The sequence below is a fragment of the Scatophagus argus genome, chromosome 7 (assembly GCF_020382885.2).
Source record: "Scatophagus argus isolate fScaArg1 chromosome 7, fScaArg1.pri, whole genome shotgun sequence".
In the NCBI taxonomy this organism is placed as follows: Eukaryota; Metazoa; Chordata; class Actinopteri; family Scatophagidae; genus Scatophagus; species Scatophagus argus.
In genome coordinates, this window is record NC_058499.1 from 21,966,137 (window position 1) to 21,982,593 (window position 16,457).

General features: G+C 38.9%; 1 protein-coding gene across 1 annotated transcript in view; it reads left to right on the top strand.

The window, feature by feature from the left end:
• The first annotated feature begins 1,827 nt into the window (after positions 1-1,827).
• Positions 1,828-16,457, top strand: part of syt9b (synaptotagmin IXb) — a 37,025-nt gene continuing 22,395 nt past the window's right edge. Inside the window, exon 1 of the mRNA XM_046394814.1 lies at positions 1,828-2,740. Within this exon, the coding sequence (XP_046250770.1) occupies positions 2,593-2,740 (148 nt within the window). The 5' untranslated portion in view covers positions 1,828-2,592. The remainder of the gene's footprint in view (positions 2,741-16,457) is intronic.

Consider the following 16,457-nt stretch of genomic DNA (forward strand, 5'->3'; position numbering starts at 1 on the left):
TCTCATGACACTTTCCAATTAGAGCAGGTCTAGACCAAACTCTTTAATTAAATTGTAAAATAGAGAGAGCCCAACATTCAATAAAAACTTTTACACAAATTAGACCATGAACCCCATTTGACAAGATAACATCCCAGTGGCCCCCATCTCATAATAATTTTGCATTAGAGGTTTTGAAACCCATGACCAAAATAGTCATACACTCTGTCACGGTTACTTAGAGCTGAAATTATAGTGAAAATACATTATTGCTGATCACTTGCTAACACAGAATATTTGATTATTGCAATTCTAGATAAAGTTTTCAGATTATAAAAATGTAACACACCTCACTTCTGGGGAATCTACTCTCTTCCTATTGGTTCAGTAAGACTGCAGTTATCTGACATCTGTCTGGTAATTAGACCTATGTATATGGAGTTCAACACTGCAAGGTGATATAACAACCACCTGTATTTTTGTTTCTTAGAGCTTTTTGTTAGAAGAACCTCTCCTAATACTTCACAAACACAGAGAAAAAGACAGAGACTGAGGCAGGGAGGCTTTTAATAGCTCTTTCACCAGGGCTTTAATGTGACATTTATCTGTCATTCTCGCCCTTCATTACTTCGATCAGTAAAGGTCAGGCTCGTGCATGTTGGTCCTCTCAGGTATTTAGGGCCCGTACCTTGTTTAAACATCTGCTAGGCAGGAGCACTTGGGGATAGCTAGGATGCCATGTGGTGGCCGGACTTTAAAAGTACAAGGCTTGAGGTAGAGGTGGTGCATTTCATCCAAAATGAAGACATGGTAACAATAACAGTCATACTTCTACATCATACTTCTCCATACATAAAAAACTGTAGACCACAGACAGCATGTGGTCCTGACAGCAGCAGAGCTTGATTTAAACAGGCTGCCGTATATATCCTGCCACTGGCAACGGCCTCGACCCTGACCCATAGGTTGCATAATAAATGATCATCGGAACCACCACAACTGTGGGTGACCACAGGTGTATAAAATACTGTTCTGTAGCCTTGTGTTCGGCATTATGGCTGTTATCATCTTGTTTTGTTGAAACCAACAGTGACCGCATATGGACGAGATGGTGGAGCTTTGGAAGATACACAGTGCTACACCTCTACTCTGATTGGATCAGACTGTGAACACCAGGACATGTTTTAATGACAAATTCACAGTTCCCTGCTTTATTGTCTATTCCATTCTCCATTTAAAAGTTTCCAAAATGAATATCATGCTCTATTGAAGAAGACTTGAAACTAGTGACTGTGACCATAGACTTGTTAGGAAACTGTTCACTGAGTTAATAAATTGGATGAGAAGTATGGTCATTTTCTCATAAGCTCACATACAATCTTCTTTGTGAAACCAGTGGAGTTGCCCCCGTAGGCCTTTAGAAAGACGGCACTTCCCTGACAGCAGAACTACACTAAATACAAAACTAGTACACTAACACAGTTACCATGGTAACTCCCAGACCCTTTATATTGGTACTCAGATGGTGACTCTTCTAACCCAAACACCCTGGATAGAGGACATAAGTTACAACAAACGTCAGGGTCCCGAACGTGTTACACATTAAGCAACACTACAATGCCGTTTTGACAAAGGTTATATTACAATTACGTTGAGGTAAAAAAAACTAACCAAACTGAGGGTGTTTGTTTTTACAAATGAGACTTTTATAAATTCCAGCAAAATAGTTTAAAACACATTAAGAGGCAACAAATTCAACAGAAAACCCTGCAACTCTTCACATTTGGGCTTAATTTATTTCGCTCGTACTGTATCAAAACAGTTTTAGAAAACATTAGTGCTGACAAACTGGTGATAAAGAGGATCGTTTTCACAGGAATACCACTTCATTATGTGTGTGTTTGCCTGAATAGAGAAATCAGATCTGACTTTCATTACGAAAAGGAAAGACAATGAGGGATTTCATGACATTTGCAGGAAGAGTCACACAAAGGTCTCTACTGGTTTTTCCTCTGAAGACTTCTCTGTGAGGTAGGATAGCAGGATGGTGGCAGCGGAGGTGGAGGGGAGGTGATGAAGGCAGAGCTTCCTCTCTGTCTCCCTGCATCCCAGTGCATTGAGAAATAATTGAGCTCAGTGAAAGCCGAGCATTCATTCAGAGACCTTGGCCGGCGCTGCTGAAGCCTGGAGGCTCTGTGGCTTTTCAGCAGCGGACAGGAGATAGAGGAGGAATAAAGAAAACAGTAAGAAAGGAAAGAATAGACGGAAAGAAAACAAGAGGAGAAGAGCATGAGCTGCGCGCTGGACTGGAGCCGTTATTTCATCGCTGTATGACACAACCATGCAGAGGAGGATTTTTTAAACCAATTAAAAACTTCTTCTCCTTCAGCTGAACGTGCAGCTTTTACTCGAAATTCACCTAAACTCCAGCAAATCCGGATTTCACCACATTCCGCGGATGCGTCGAGCGCTCCGGACCTATCCAGGGGTGTAGCCGTGGTGCTTCTCGTGCGTCTTTGCGCTGGTAGAGGCTGTGAGTGAGCGTGTGTGTGAGACAGAGCTGGTGAAGCATCAGCCGGAGTGGCCGACCAGTCAGAAGGATGCTGGTGGGCAATGCCTGCAGAAAGAGAGGATGAGATTTGTCGAAAGGCGCTGGAACTGCTCTCCGACCTGTGTTCCAAGGGAGAGGTGCAGGACGACAACTGCCTGGATTTCATTTACTACTTCAGGGACTTGGCCAGACCGCGTTACACGGACTCAGGTCAGGTCCCACCATCTTTTTCACTTTCTAAGACTTTCAAGTAGACTGAAGTTTTAGTATAGGGTGGCGAATCTGCAGCTGTCTTAAAATTTAATGTGAATATGTGAATATATATAACATTGATAGTTTGATTTTATCATTAGCTCCGGTGTCTGATTTAGAGGGGCAGACTGTAATTTCAGACATGTTTCCTTTCCTATACAGCTTCTCTTAAACTTCTCAGCTGGGGTTTAAAAGAAATACAAAGACTTAAAGTTTTTTTTGTTTGTTTTTTTTTTTTTTGGCCACTCAATGGTCAGTCTGAAGAAGATAAAACCTGCTTCCCTACAAATACACACTGTGTGGAACCACTATGTTCCCAGTTCACTAAATGTGAGAAGAGCGTGATCTGTGAACTTGTTGCTTGCATCCATTAGCACTAGCAGAATCTCCAAAGCATTTCAGACCTATACAGTATGTGTGTGATTGTTTGCAAGTCCACCACAGCATCCATTATCCTCCTCCAACGGACCGAACTGTGTAAGTGTTGGTTGCTTTTCTCTGGTGGGCAGCAGAGAAAGAAAAAGCCCCACCCGATATTCCCCGTTGCTTCAGGCACTTTGCAGACATGGTTCTAGCAAAACAAAGAAGAGCAGTGATCTAATCCAATTACATTAGACTCCCAGGCTGGAGTAGTTGGCTGGAAGTTCTTCAATACTGCCATTAGAAATAATATTCTGAGCAGTCTGGAGCAGTTTTCTGAAATTAACTCAGTCTGAAAGAGATTCTGGTACACTCTGAAACTTTAAATAGGCTACATCTCCACTATAAAAATGATGTTACATTTTTAAACAGTATAAATAATTTTACTGCAAAAAATCCCCAGGTAAATTAAATTACAGGAATAGCAATTAGGGAAGATCCCTACATACCAGAAAAGTACTGTAAATATATTCCAAAAAAACTTCTCTACTTCTTCTCAGCTATAATAAAGGCTCAGTATACTTTGTGTGTTTGTGTGCTATTAGATTATACTTCCCATGCATATCAGATTTACACTATAGATGCAGGGCAGTAAGCATGTTTGAGAGTTCATGTCTCTCCTCCTCTCTCAGTGTGTGTGTGTGTGTGTGTGTGTGAGCGAGTGTTTACATGTATTTTGATTTTTTCGTGGCTGGGCCACTGACTTTAAACATGTTACAATCCATCATTAAACATGTATGATGAAGAGGAAGTTCAAGCTACCGTAGTTGTTCCCCTGAGGAGCTGTGACCCACTTCCTCTTCTATTAGACTGCTTTAAATGCAAACATCCGCACACACAGAGTTTGATCCACAACAAACAACTATCCCTCATCTGAGGGAGAAGAGAATGGAGCCAGGCTACTGCCCACTGACACTCAAAGTTTTAGGAGTTTCACTGTTTTACAACAGTTTCAAAAAGACCTCCTCCAGCTAAGACACCCAATACTTGCACCATAACAGACACAGAATGATCCCACATGAGACCATGATGGTAGATCCACTGCAAATATACAAAATAAGGTTTGATCATTTAAGGTACAACTTCAATCTACCGATCTATCCTGCATTACATGCACAGTAGCAATCTTTCCAACATGCAGTGGGAGATAAAGTAGGCTATTACCAAATGAATATTGGCATCCGTTCTTATTTTAATAATATGATGCAGAAGAAAGGTGTCTGCTCAAGCTGGAATACAATATTGGAATGCTGTGGGGCTGTGCCTCCTCACTGATAACTTAATAATGCATCTTCAGCAAATGCGTGAAATAAACATAGTATTTCCCCAGAGTATTCACCCCCTGAAATGTTTCTAACAAGCATCAACTAGCTACAGCTCAGGACACTTTCACAGCACTTATCAAAATGCATAAAACATCACACATATAAACACTGAAAAGTCTGTCAAAATGCATGTACTCATGAATTCACAGTCAACATTACATGCTGTACTCGCTTAACAAGTGGGTACTCTTTTAGTGTATGAGATAATTACCACTTGAACAGTCGAAGAATACTCGCGTTTTTCTTGCTTGTCATGGCTTTGGAATTGCTAGAGCTGAGACAAGGATGAGGACCTGATCCCTCACTAGCTTCCTACCACCAAAACTGCCAAATGTATTTGAGGGGACTCAGCAAAGGCACCACTCAAAGGTTAATCTCTGTGATGGTGGCAAGCTGTTTTCTGTTTTTGCAGTACCTGCTACAGCCATTCAATCCATTTCAAACCTTTAACACTAAATCTTTATGTTGAAATGGATGTACTTAATCAGTCAGTTTAGTCAGTTTCACTGACTTATTCTTTAACTTTTTGCACTGTTAGCTTCCATTGTGGTATGGTTATGGAAAACACTGAAATTTAACTGTCGGCTTTCACAGAGCATGACATATCTGCAATAAAAATAGCTCTTTTGCAGACACTGTAAATGTTTACTGAGCTATTAACCTTATAAACTGAACTTAAATAAGTACAACTTTTTTTTTTTGAGAAAAACAGTTCAAACCAGCAACAGACTGAATTTTCTTAAAATCCAAAACTAAATCGAGAAGCATTATGGCTTTAATTTGTACCCTGAATGATCAAAAAGTAGCAGATTTTATAAGTTTGTATCAAATTGCCTATGTGCTGGAAGGCCCATCATGTGCTGGTGGAGTACATTTGTGAAAAATATACTCCTTAGTACAAAAATACACTCTTTCTTGTACCTCTGTTTTTGATTGCGCAGCCTGCTCCTCAGTGGACCTCCATGATGGCACCAGCTGTGGGTGCTAGATTGCTGATGCAATCGCAAAGCCTATTTTTTGGCCTCATTTATAGTCTTGCACAAATCTACAATTCCTACCTGTGAGACAAACAGGCTGAGAAAATATTTTGGCTTTTTTAATATGCAATGCATCAGATATGTATGTCGTCACATATGGACATATGCCACTTAAGTTTGGCGTTAGGAGTGGCTAAAAATTAACTGTCAAACCTTTCTTAGGTTACGCTAAAATTATTGTAGTGTCATGTAAAAGTGTCTCCATTTGTTCCTGTTTTCTCAGGAAAAAAGACAAAGAAGAAACCGTAACCATTGTTTGCTATTAATGCAAACGTCAACTTGACCATATGTTATGAATAGTGATTAACAGGTAGAGACAGGAAGAAGATAAGATATACAAAATAAAAAATACAGTGATATTTACACTTTTTTTTTTTTTTTTTAAAAAGAAACAATACAATGTCCTGCATCTGAGTGTGATTGTTGTGTTCACATATATTCAGTAAAGTACCTGATCTTTGGGAGAAAACACTCCATGTTTGGAAAGAAATGCTACAAATGAGACAAATGGGAACACACTCATAAGCAGAAAAAAAATTAAAACATACACCTTACATACACTTCTCATGCTCACACTCTTAGCTGACAGCAGTCATCGCCTTATTATGACAATAGTGTTTGCATCCAAGTGGAACATGAGGGAACTGATACCAGTCATAGTTATAAGAATGATGAGCCGTCGGAAATGCAGAGAGTAGTTTCTTTTCTTGGTCTCTAAAACGAGGGATTGATTAAATGTTGGGGAATAGGTTAAGTTTCATTACACCCTTGATTGCATTTTCGAGGTATTGTTGCCAGGCAACATAGCATTTGGTTTAGAGATCTTAGAGCCTCTGGTGATATTATTGAATGAGCTCAATAAAGTTAATGGCTCTTGTCTTTTCTTCTCCTCTCTTAACTTGAATCACCTATCCACAGCATTCTCTTGAATCCCCTACATATAAGAACATTCCTCCAGGTGTATCCATGCACAGCTATCCCCTTTCTTCCCAACTCTGTGCTGTGAAAGTTGTTTCCAGGACATAATCCCCATGCTTCCCTACAGACCCACACCCCCTTGCCCTTTCACCTCGGTTATTGTGTCTTATTGACTTGGCTGTTGCAGCTTATTGAACTGTACTCAGGGCTGGCCTCCCTAGAGGAAGGACTATAGTACATCAAACAGTTTAATGAGATGTCTGTGGCCCTAGGTTCACTCTCTGACAGCACACATTAGATTTTGCACAAAGCAATAAATTTGTCATAATCATAGGCTTTTTGTGCCTAATCTACTGATGATCATTGTATTTACCTGGTGGTTGCATCAGCTTGTAAATATCCAGGAAGGAGGTGTTTTACTATGGTGTTTGTGTTGCTGTTGCCTTTTGTAAGTGGGGATTTCAATTGGACTAAACGGCCATGTTTTTCGTATGACTGCCATCTACTTTGAAATTGCCCAGTGGAGTTTGAAAATGGCTGAAAATTATACAGTTTAGAAAACTTTAGAATTCTTCAGCACAATTGAAAATACAAGACTAATTCTGCTGCCATGCCAACTGCTTTATTGCTTGTTCACCAGATTAGATCGTTTGGTTAGTATAGTAACATTGAGCTAATTAGCTGTAAACCCTGAAGTACAGCTTAGGCCAATTAAAATGTCAGGTTGGTCATTAACCATTAACCAGTTATTTCACATGATGACATTTGACCTATTGATAGTGGTAGGAGATTACCAAAGACATTACAAAGAAGATGTGAATATTTTTACTGATTGTATAATATTTTACTTTGGCAATGGCATTCCATTCAGTAGTTGAGGTATTTCAGCTTGGACCTCAGTGGTTAGAAAGTTGATTTTTCACGTCACACTCATGTCCTATATTTTTGTGAATGATTTCATCATCATTTATAGCCAATTTATATTTATAGAAAATAAAGAGATTCTGTCCCACTGAATCAACCATTCAGTTGTGATGTTTACAGAAGTACAGTACTTTAATTGCTAGTTATTATCTGTGTAGGTGTATTGGATAGTAAGCAGAAATAGGCTGGCATCATTGTGGCTATGTTGTGTGTCTCTGGTCTGTGTCTGCCCTGCTCAGGGACTAAACAGAGAATGTGATGGGCCTATAATGAACCTTCTTCAGAGGCCCATGGACCTCTGTTTCCACTCATCATGTCTAATACATGCAACCATAGAGATGATACTGCACTGAAATAATAAAGATAAAGCTCAAAACAAAATAGGCCAGACTACTGTATCCTCAACTTCCTGATTATCATTATCACATAAAGAGTTAATAAGAAACAAAGAGGAGTGCAGGGAAGCTTTTTATGTTTGTCTGTGTTTATACTTCCAAGTAACAGTTCTTACTGGAAAATCTGGAGCACGTGATTTGTGAACATTTAGTGACATTGCAGGTAGTGTGCCACATATGTAGCAAGGCTGGATCTGGTTGGTGTGTGGACAAGTATCAAGTTCAACCTCCACCTTGAGCCTTCTTTGGAGTCACTGGATGGCATCATGGAAAAAGTATCACATAAGGATGGTACAGTTATGCTGGGGACCCCACATGAGCAAGGAATGAGAAACTTGGAGAGGGGAGTGACTTGGAGGAACAACCTGTCTGATCCGAACCTTTGTGATGCTTTTTTCATGCATTGGCTCTTACAATCACTATGTTTGAGCATAAGGTGTTTCATAAGTTTAGTTGATACCAGAACACCTTTTATTCAAAAAATGATGGTCAGCTTTGTAGTTGTATCATCAGGTCTTCAGCCATGTGTCCTGGATACTGTTGTGTGAAGGGTACAGTTGCCAACTAATAGAGGAGATGGGTACTGAGAGGCCAAAGTGACTATGAGGCAAAAAGGCTTGACGGTTGTCAAAGCAAAAACATTTGGTTGTCCTTCATAGATTTGTGGTAAACCTCAGGAAATGAAAGCAAGGCTTGGCTTTGGATGTGCTTGTTTGTTGGTCAGACCTCTGTGGCAGAAGTCTCTGATGTAGTGATGAAGGTCCTTGGTAGCAAGGTGCCAAGTGTAGATGCCTTAGGTTTCCATGTGATTGTGTCCCCTGCGGAGCCCTGTGAGGGGTACTGTGGGAGTATGAGGTACTAAAGCTGTGCTACAAGCTATCGAAACGAAAGTGAGATCTGCCAAACAATCATGGTTCCATTGCGACTTCTCAACCGAAATTACAATAGAAAAATGAAAATAAAAATCGTCCCAAGCTTTGTACAGTTAGTTTGATGAGGTTACTTTTGAGTTGGATGTTCACTTACAGATTTATATATTAGGTCTTTATTACTCCAAATTTGATGTTCAGTGATTCAGATTTATTCATTTAGGTATTTATTACTTTGACTTACATGTTCATTTCAGCAGTTGACCAGTTTCATACAAAGTTGAAGATGATTAATCACTATTACTTTTTTTTATTGTTATCACTGTTATATTGGCCCTTTGCCTTTGAAAATCCACTATCAGCTGACCTCCAAAATGTGCATGCATTCAGCTCACTCAACCTTTGTCCACTGGTGACTGGTATCCTAGTCCTGAATTGATTTTAGTAATTGCATTCCATTCAGCTCCTAGCCACTTTTCAGATCTTTTATACCTGTGTAGGTTGCAGTGAGCTAAATCTGTAACCCCCTCCTCATCAAATCTTGTAACTGGTTTAAGTTCTTGAATTTCCCTCGGGATCAATAAAGTAAATATCTATCTATCTATCTAATCTGTGATCTTGCTATTTTAAAAAAACAAGTCCTGAGGTTTGTTTCAAGAAAATTCTAAAAACAAGATTAGGATGGGCATACAGCATTTGAAAAATGATTTAGAAATATTTTGTATAGTTGTAAGAATTTGGTTAGATTCACCAAACCTTCCTTGAACAGCAATCTGCAAGCAGCCATGTGTTCCAGGGAAAAGCAAGAGTGAAAACACATTTTCATTCTTGATGATAATGAAGACAGAAATGTAAGAGAAGCAGGGGGAGACAGTAGGGAATATAAAAACACAGGACACAAAATGATTCAGCAATCAGCAAGCTGACATGTATTTCCTCCCTGCCATTGGGAACACATCATGATTTAGAGACCAAGGGACAATCGTGTGTGTACACGTTTTCCTAGTGACTGCCGATCACCGATGAAGAATTCTAAAGGTCTTGCTGAATTTGAGTCCTTAAATGTTTGTAACAGTTTCTTTTATAATAGAAACTGACATTGTGCTTCATGTCTCTTATTAAATCTGGGCAACATCAGTCTATTGCTGCAGTTGCTGGATGGATTACCATGAGCTTTTGTGCAGACACTTCCATGGCATGAAGCCTACTGACCTGGTGACTGTTCTTCCAGCACCACTATGAAATTGACATTTATAGTTTTGCACTTTTCATTTTCCAGAAATAGTCTTTCTGGAAATATTGCTCTTGTTTCTTTTAAATTTAGAAGTATCATTTCCTGTTAACAATCTTAGACTGTTTAGGCTTGGTTGCATAGTTTTTCATAGTACATATCTTACCTACACATGTCATATACTGGCCACACTTTTTTTCCCCAGGGCAGCTTGGCACAGCCCTAACTTTGGCAATATACATATTCTAGGAAAGTTTTTAATGGAACTATATCATGCATTTAGATATTGTTTGGAATTTATCCATATTTGTGTTCAGGTTCTCGACAGACAGTAATTGTCTGTATATGAAGGCAGGAGATTATGTTTTAAAGATATTAGAACCATGTTAGTGGGACATGCTAAGTCTCAGTAAAGTCACCAAATGGAGTTATACAGAGAGTTTTTGTTACATGATTTTAAAACTGATCATGGATGCTTAGTGTCAAAAGACAGAAGTGACTCTATTACTGGAAAGTGTAAGTTGAGTGAGAAGAAAGTCAATTTTTCAGCTGGATGCTGATGGTTAAACAGTTTTAAAGGCAGAGACACTGAATATAGAATAAAGACTGCACTCATGCACAAGACAGATGGATACACGCACACACTGAAAAGGTTAATGAATAAATCCTTATCCCTGCTTGCAAACTCTCCTAGCCCCTGACAGAAGACAAATGTGATGGCGAGTCTGCATGTGAGAATGAGTGCATGTCACAATACTACACATGCTAAATTAAACATGTTGAACTGGCAGGGAAGTTTAAGTTTTATAGTTGCCGCTGTTGGCTGTCTTTCTGCTTCAGTTGCTACGTATTCTGACATTCAATACAAAAATGCCTTTCTGCAGCGTAGCTAGATAATCGACCAACCAAGAGCTTGCCGCTGATTTACTCAACACCTCATCAAAGGGAGATTTGGTCCAAATCAATAAAAGCAGTCATCTGTGTGTCTGTTCACCCCGGAGTTTTAAGCTTGATTTACGTCAGGGGCAGAAGATGCCTCTGCCAAGGCTTCTATCAGGAAAATCCATTCGTATTGTTGAACAATGAAAATCTGCCTCTGATCTCTTCTACTGATGTGCTTCCTGATTGTAAGACACTCTTCACTGTTGATGGGCAAGTGGCTTCATTACTTAATATCCACTGATTTTATCGTGTATTTTCTTTCCATCTACATTATAAACAAGTTGTTGATTGCATTTATGAAAGTTGCTTGTAGGCTATCTTTGCTCTGCAATGATGTTCTCATATCTGAATCTGCTGCAGTCAAATCTATGGTCATTGCGGAATTGATCATTCACTTTGCTCCCCTTAGTTACTACTGCTACCAAGATTTCCATTCTGTCGTGGCATATATGCAGTTTACATTAATAATGGTGGCAGATTTACCACTCAGCATTCTTAGAAATATTTTAAACAATGGGACCTTGGTTTCAGATGTACACAAAACCAGCTTCTTATTTCTAGCCAATGTCTGCCAGTTTTACTGGCAGCTAGCATTAGCTCTACTAGTTGGTTAAAACCACTTTCCCCAGATGTCTTTTTAATATTTACAGTTGACTTATTTTAAAATGAGGACTGTGTAAAAGGTACATTCACGATACTGTGATAATAGCCTACAGCTAAAACTGCATGACCCAGACAAAAAGTCAGACATGGACAGAACAGCATTGTTACTTTATTGCAGTATAGGGTTAGTAGCTTTCATAAACCTTAATAAAGACAAATGTTAATTTAGGGGGGTTGTTTATTATTTATTATTATCATTGTTATAACAATAATGTTTGGCTATGTAGCTAATATACTTGGAGAAGCAAGACGTGTTATATTTAGCTTTATTGTTTGTATTTGTAAACTGTATGTTTCAACTTTTAATGATTAAAGATAGAAGAATTTGAAGAGCATGGGTCTATAGAACTTAGTTCCCTTAATCCAACAACGTCCATCACTAGAGTCCCTATGTTTATTCATCATTCCGGACTGGCTCCGACACAGTGGGGAAATAATGTACAATGGATGGACGAATTGTGAATGGAGCTTCTTTTTTTTTTTTTTTAAATGTAACCCATAAACCTGCAATTTAATATAGTATGAAATGGGCTTCATTTGATAACTGTTTACGCAAAGTGAGAGGAGAGTGTTTGAATCCTGCTGACAGGATTTTACGACAACACACCCTCTGACGATAACTGATTTCATTAAATCAGAGTTCTGCATTGTGAAACATGACGCTGGTTTTATGATGTTTTAGATGAACTGAGTGAATGGTGAAAAGATAGCTGTGTGATGTAACACCTTTGTCAATGAATGTCAATGTTAGATTTAATTAAAATATAATAAGTTCTTCTGGTGTCACTGAGGTTCCCTTTATGTCAATGGAGCTGCAGGTGTTTCTCTGCTAATATGCTGTAGAAAACCCTGAAAACACACATGACTTAAACAAAGTGTAGTGGTCCTTCAAAGAAGAAACTATCACTAGATGCAGCTAAAAGACTGTTGGGTAAACGTATAGATCAGCTTATTTATGTAACATGGCCTACATTTGAACACAGAGCCTGCTACCTGTTCAGATTATGCAGTTTTACACTCAAACTGGTTTTCTACAAACATCTCTCTTGTTTTTTTCCCAACAATTTGTAAGCACATTTATGTATCCCTTATAAACAACATTAATAATAATAACTATTATTAATGTTGTTTTTGCAAAAACAATAGATTCCTCCTCAGATTCAACTCACATTGCAGAACTTTTTGAATGCTGTTTAAAATGTAACTAAAGACAGAATGCAAATATTTGCAAATGAACATGTGACCTCATGTAGTCATATCTTTTACATAATTTTGTGTTTGACAAAGTAGTGAACCTCTCCTAGCACCTGTTTGTGAACATCTGAGCTTTTCATGGCTGTCCTTTTCATAGCATCAACAAGAACTGGATGGACCTTCTGGTCTCTGTGTTTGGTTTTTGAAAACTCGAGCCAATCAGAATGATGTCGTCTCAAAATGTGGGCAGTGGGACAAGGGGACATAAAAATGCTGTGCAGTCCTACATAAAGCAGGACAGCTGGTCATCCCAGTAGTCCTCAGACCAATAGGTAATGTCGCTGTGGCTGCGTACACTATTTATTATGAAGGTATGACTACAGGCTACTGTCGACAGACTGACTGCATGAACGAGAGCTCAGTAAGGGAATTGTACTGCTGTCCTGGCCTCTTAGGCTTTGATGTAAGCTATGTCTAATACCTCAGAAAGTATTAGACGTGGTATATTTGTACCAGTTATTCTTTCATGCATATTCACATAAACTCAGGCAACCCACCACAGATAATTACACTTAATCAGAAAGTCTGTAACCTTTTTTAATTATAATTGTTGACTTCCTTTTGTGAGAAGGGAGCTTATTGATTATTGGAGCTACTGAATCCAATTAACTGCACCGGCTGTACGGGTTTTAGGCCTTGGTGAGTTGATTGCACCCTACGAGGGGACTTGAAAAGCGGAGACACCCTGTGGCTTTAGAAGAGCCTCTAACAAAGGTAATTGAATGAAGTACAGGGTTGTCTGGGCTGTTTTACTCATTTTAAAAGCTCCACATATCAAAGAAGTAGCAACAGTGTTTTCATTAGTTTTTTTTTTTTTTTTTTTTACTTGTGTCTTGAGGATGAAAGTTGGTTTGAAAGAAAAGTTGTCAGCCTTGAGCAGAATCAACATTTTTATAAGGAGAAATGAGTGATACCCTGAGCTGTAGATTAATTTCCCTATAGAAAAGCTGAAGTTTGGATGTGAAATATTTTTATTTTTCATGAAACCAATGCGTCAGCTTTTTTGCACATCAAAGCCAGAGCACAGTAGAACAAGCTACATGCTGTGTATCTGTGTTTTAGGACTCACTATAGTATATCATCCCTCTGGCTGTGGTGTACCTGCCTCATTTCACAGATCTTAGCACTGACTGTGCTCTAATTCTGATGAGTTTACTGAAAAAAAACAAGACTCATTTTGTCTTGCGAATTTTAGTGTCCTAACATGATGTGTTTATTTTTTGTTTCCTTAAAAATCTGCCTCAAAAATTAAACAGAAAGTAGTGAAGAACCCACAGTGACTTATTACCTGACCTGTGTTTTAGCATCTTTCAGTTCAGTGTTTTGGTTTTTGGGCCCACAAAGTCTGCTCTGAACATTATTTCAAACTGAAACCGCCAACTGTTGTCATCTTAAAAAAGATCAAAATCCCACTGTACACTTTCAACTCAGCATTAAAACAAGTTAGCAACTGGCTGGTAACTATGGCAGAGCATTTATCATTCTCTGGAATGGGTTAAGACCAAAACATTCACAGGTATATGACATTAATTCAAACCCTAATGCATCGTTATCTCGCATCAAGTAACTTTTCTTATTATTATTAGAATTATTTAACTTAACATTAACTCTTCAAGGCAGCAGATGGAAGCTTTGGCGTAACTTGCTGAAACAGTGTTGGAGAGAAGAGAACATTTCAGTGGGATTTTCCAAAGTTTCTGGGAGGGTTGATGTCTGGTGTGGTGATGCAGTGGTGTGCAGGTGAACGAACCCTCCTGGTTGCTACACTCACAGGCGATTTCCTGGAAACAGTTTGATAGTTGAGCAAAGGGGGCATGTAGCACGTCTGGCGGTCTTGTTTTAGGATTGACATCAGAAATGCTACCTGAATAGAGGGCGGGGAGATTGACTAAGACAAGGATGCTTGAGCTCAGGTGAAGAAAGTGAACTGAGTCCTGTTCAGCTCTTTCTGTCCACTATCCACAGCAAGCCAAAGTTTGATATGGGAAAAGGTCTTTCAGATCAAAAAGTTGTTTCTACCAATACACTAAAATTATCCTATTGCTTGTAACTTTAAAATGGCTGCTTGTATCTCCTAAAAACCTTATAACAAGCTACATAATTGCAATATTTAGAGAGATTTCTATCTGCTGGTCACACATGGTAGTATGGCAAACCAGGTATTAAACCCTAGATTTAATAACTGGTTCATTTAACATTGCACATTTATCAGCGTTGGACTATTCATGAAGAAACTGTTGATTAACATTGTTGAGTAATGCTTTTTTACTGACTGATTTAAAAACTCCTGTACACTGTGAAAGCCAGAGAGATTTACCTGGCTGTGATCAGCTTAATCAGCAGTTATGATGTCGCAGGTGGTGTTGATGTGTGTGTACAAAAGGCAGGGAAGATGGGGTCGTGTCCAGTTTCTTTTCCAGCTAGAATAATCAAAAGAGTCATTTATTGCACTACGTGTTGCTTTCGCTTCGTTATCTTGACAAGATGTGCTTTCTCAAGGGTGGAGAATCCTGGTGCCATGTCTGCCAAGTGTCCAATTTGGACACCTTTACTGTTCCATAGAGATTCCAGTGAGTTGGGAGATGAAGGAAACCAGTGAATGTCTGGGTGACACTGCTCACTACACTAAAATGGCACCACAGAGTAATTTGTTCAAATGGTGCAATTTTCATGAAATTCAAAAGCTGCGTGTGAGGAGAAGGAGCTACCAAGTACCACAATCAAGTAAGATGCTCCAGCAACTGTTGTAATATTGAAAAAAACAAACAAACAAAAAGCAAACTTTGCCAATGATTATGTTAGAAGCAGAAAGAAATGTTATTTATTGAATTTGAGCCATTTGAAACATTACATTTAGTTTTTTTTTTAACTACACCTGTTTCTACATCACTGCAACAAGGTAGAAAGTTAAACTATTGGAGATCCAAACGTGATTTTCAGGAAGTTTTAAGTTATTCTTTAATAAATAACTTTGAATGAATAGCTGTAAAATTGTGCACCACTTTGTAGTACTGACTACATGTACATGTACATGTACATGACTACACTGACTATACACACAAAACCTTCTGGCTTCAGAAACAAAAACTGATGAAAGAAGATCAGTGAACACTAATCGCTTTATTTGCTTGTACATGAGAGCAGGCTGAAGCTTTGTACTCTCCCTGTGCACACTGTATTTGTCCCTGTGGAGTCATAGAAACGCTTTTTCTCTTGTATGGAGCAGCTTCCCTTTCCTTTGATACCACGTTTATGTTCAACTATTCAGTAATGAGAAAGCATTCAGTCTTGACAATATATTAAAATACATGGGAGAAATCCATCTTGTGTGTCTAAATTAAGTTTTAGAGTTAGTGGCTCGACTGTATGCAGGAATGGTGATGGGAAAGCAGACACAGTGAGACAATAACAGTACAATGAATCGAAAGGTCTGCAGGTGCAGAGAATTGTTTCAGGTTTTAATTGCTCGGAGATGATCGGCTGCAGTTACAATGCACACTGAGGGACATGCATGTGAAACTTGGTGGAACTGAAACCATCCATATATGACACACCCAAACCAATTATTTTCCTTGTCAATGTCTGGTGGACCTTGGTTTTCTAAACCTACATACTGATGTCTCCCTTTCTCTGCATGTCTTCCTGAATGTCTTCCCCTCAGACTATGAACCAAACAGAAAAGTGAGTAGCAGACTCA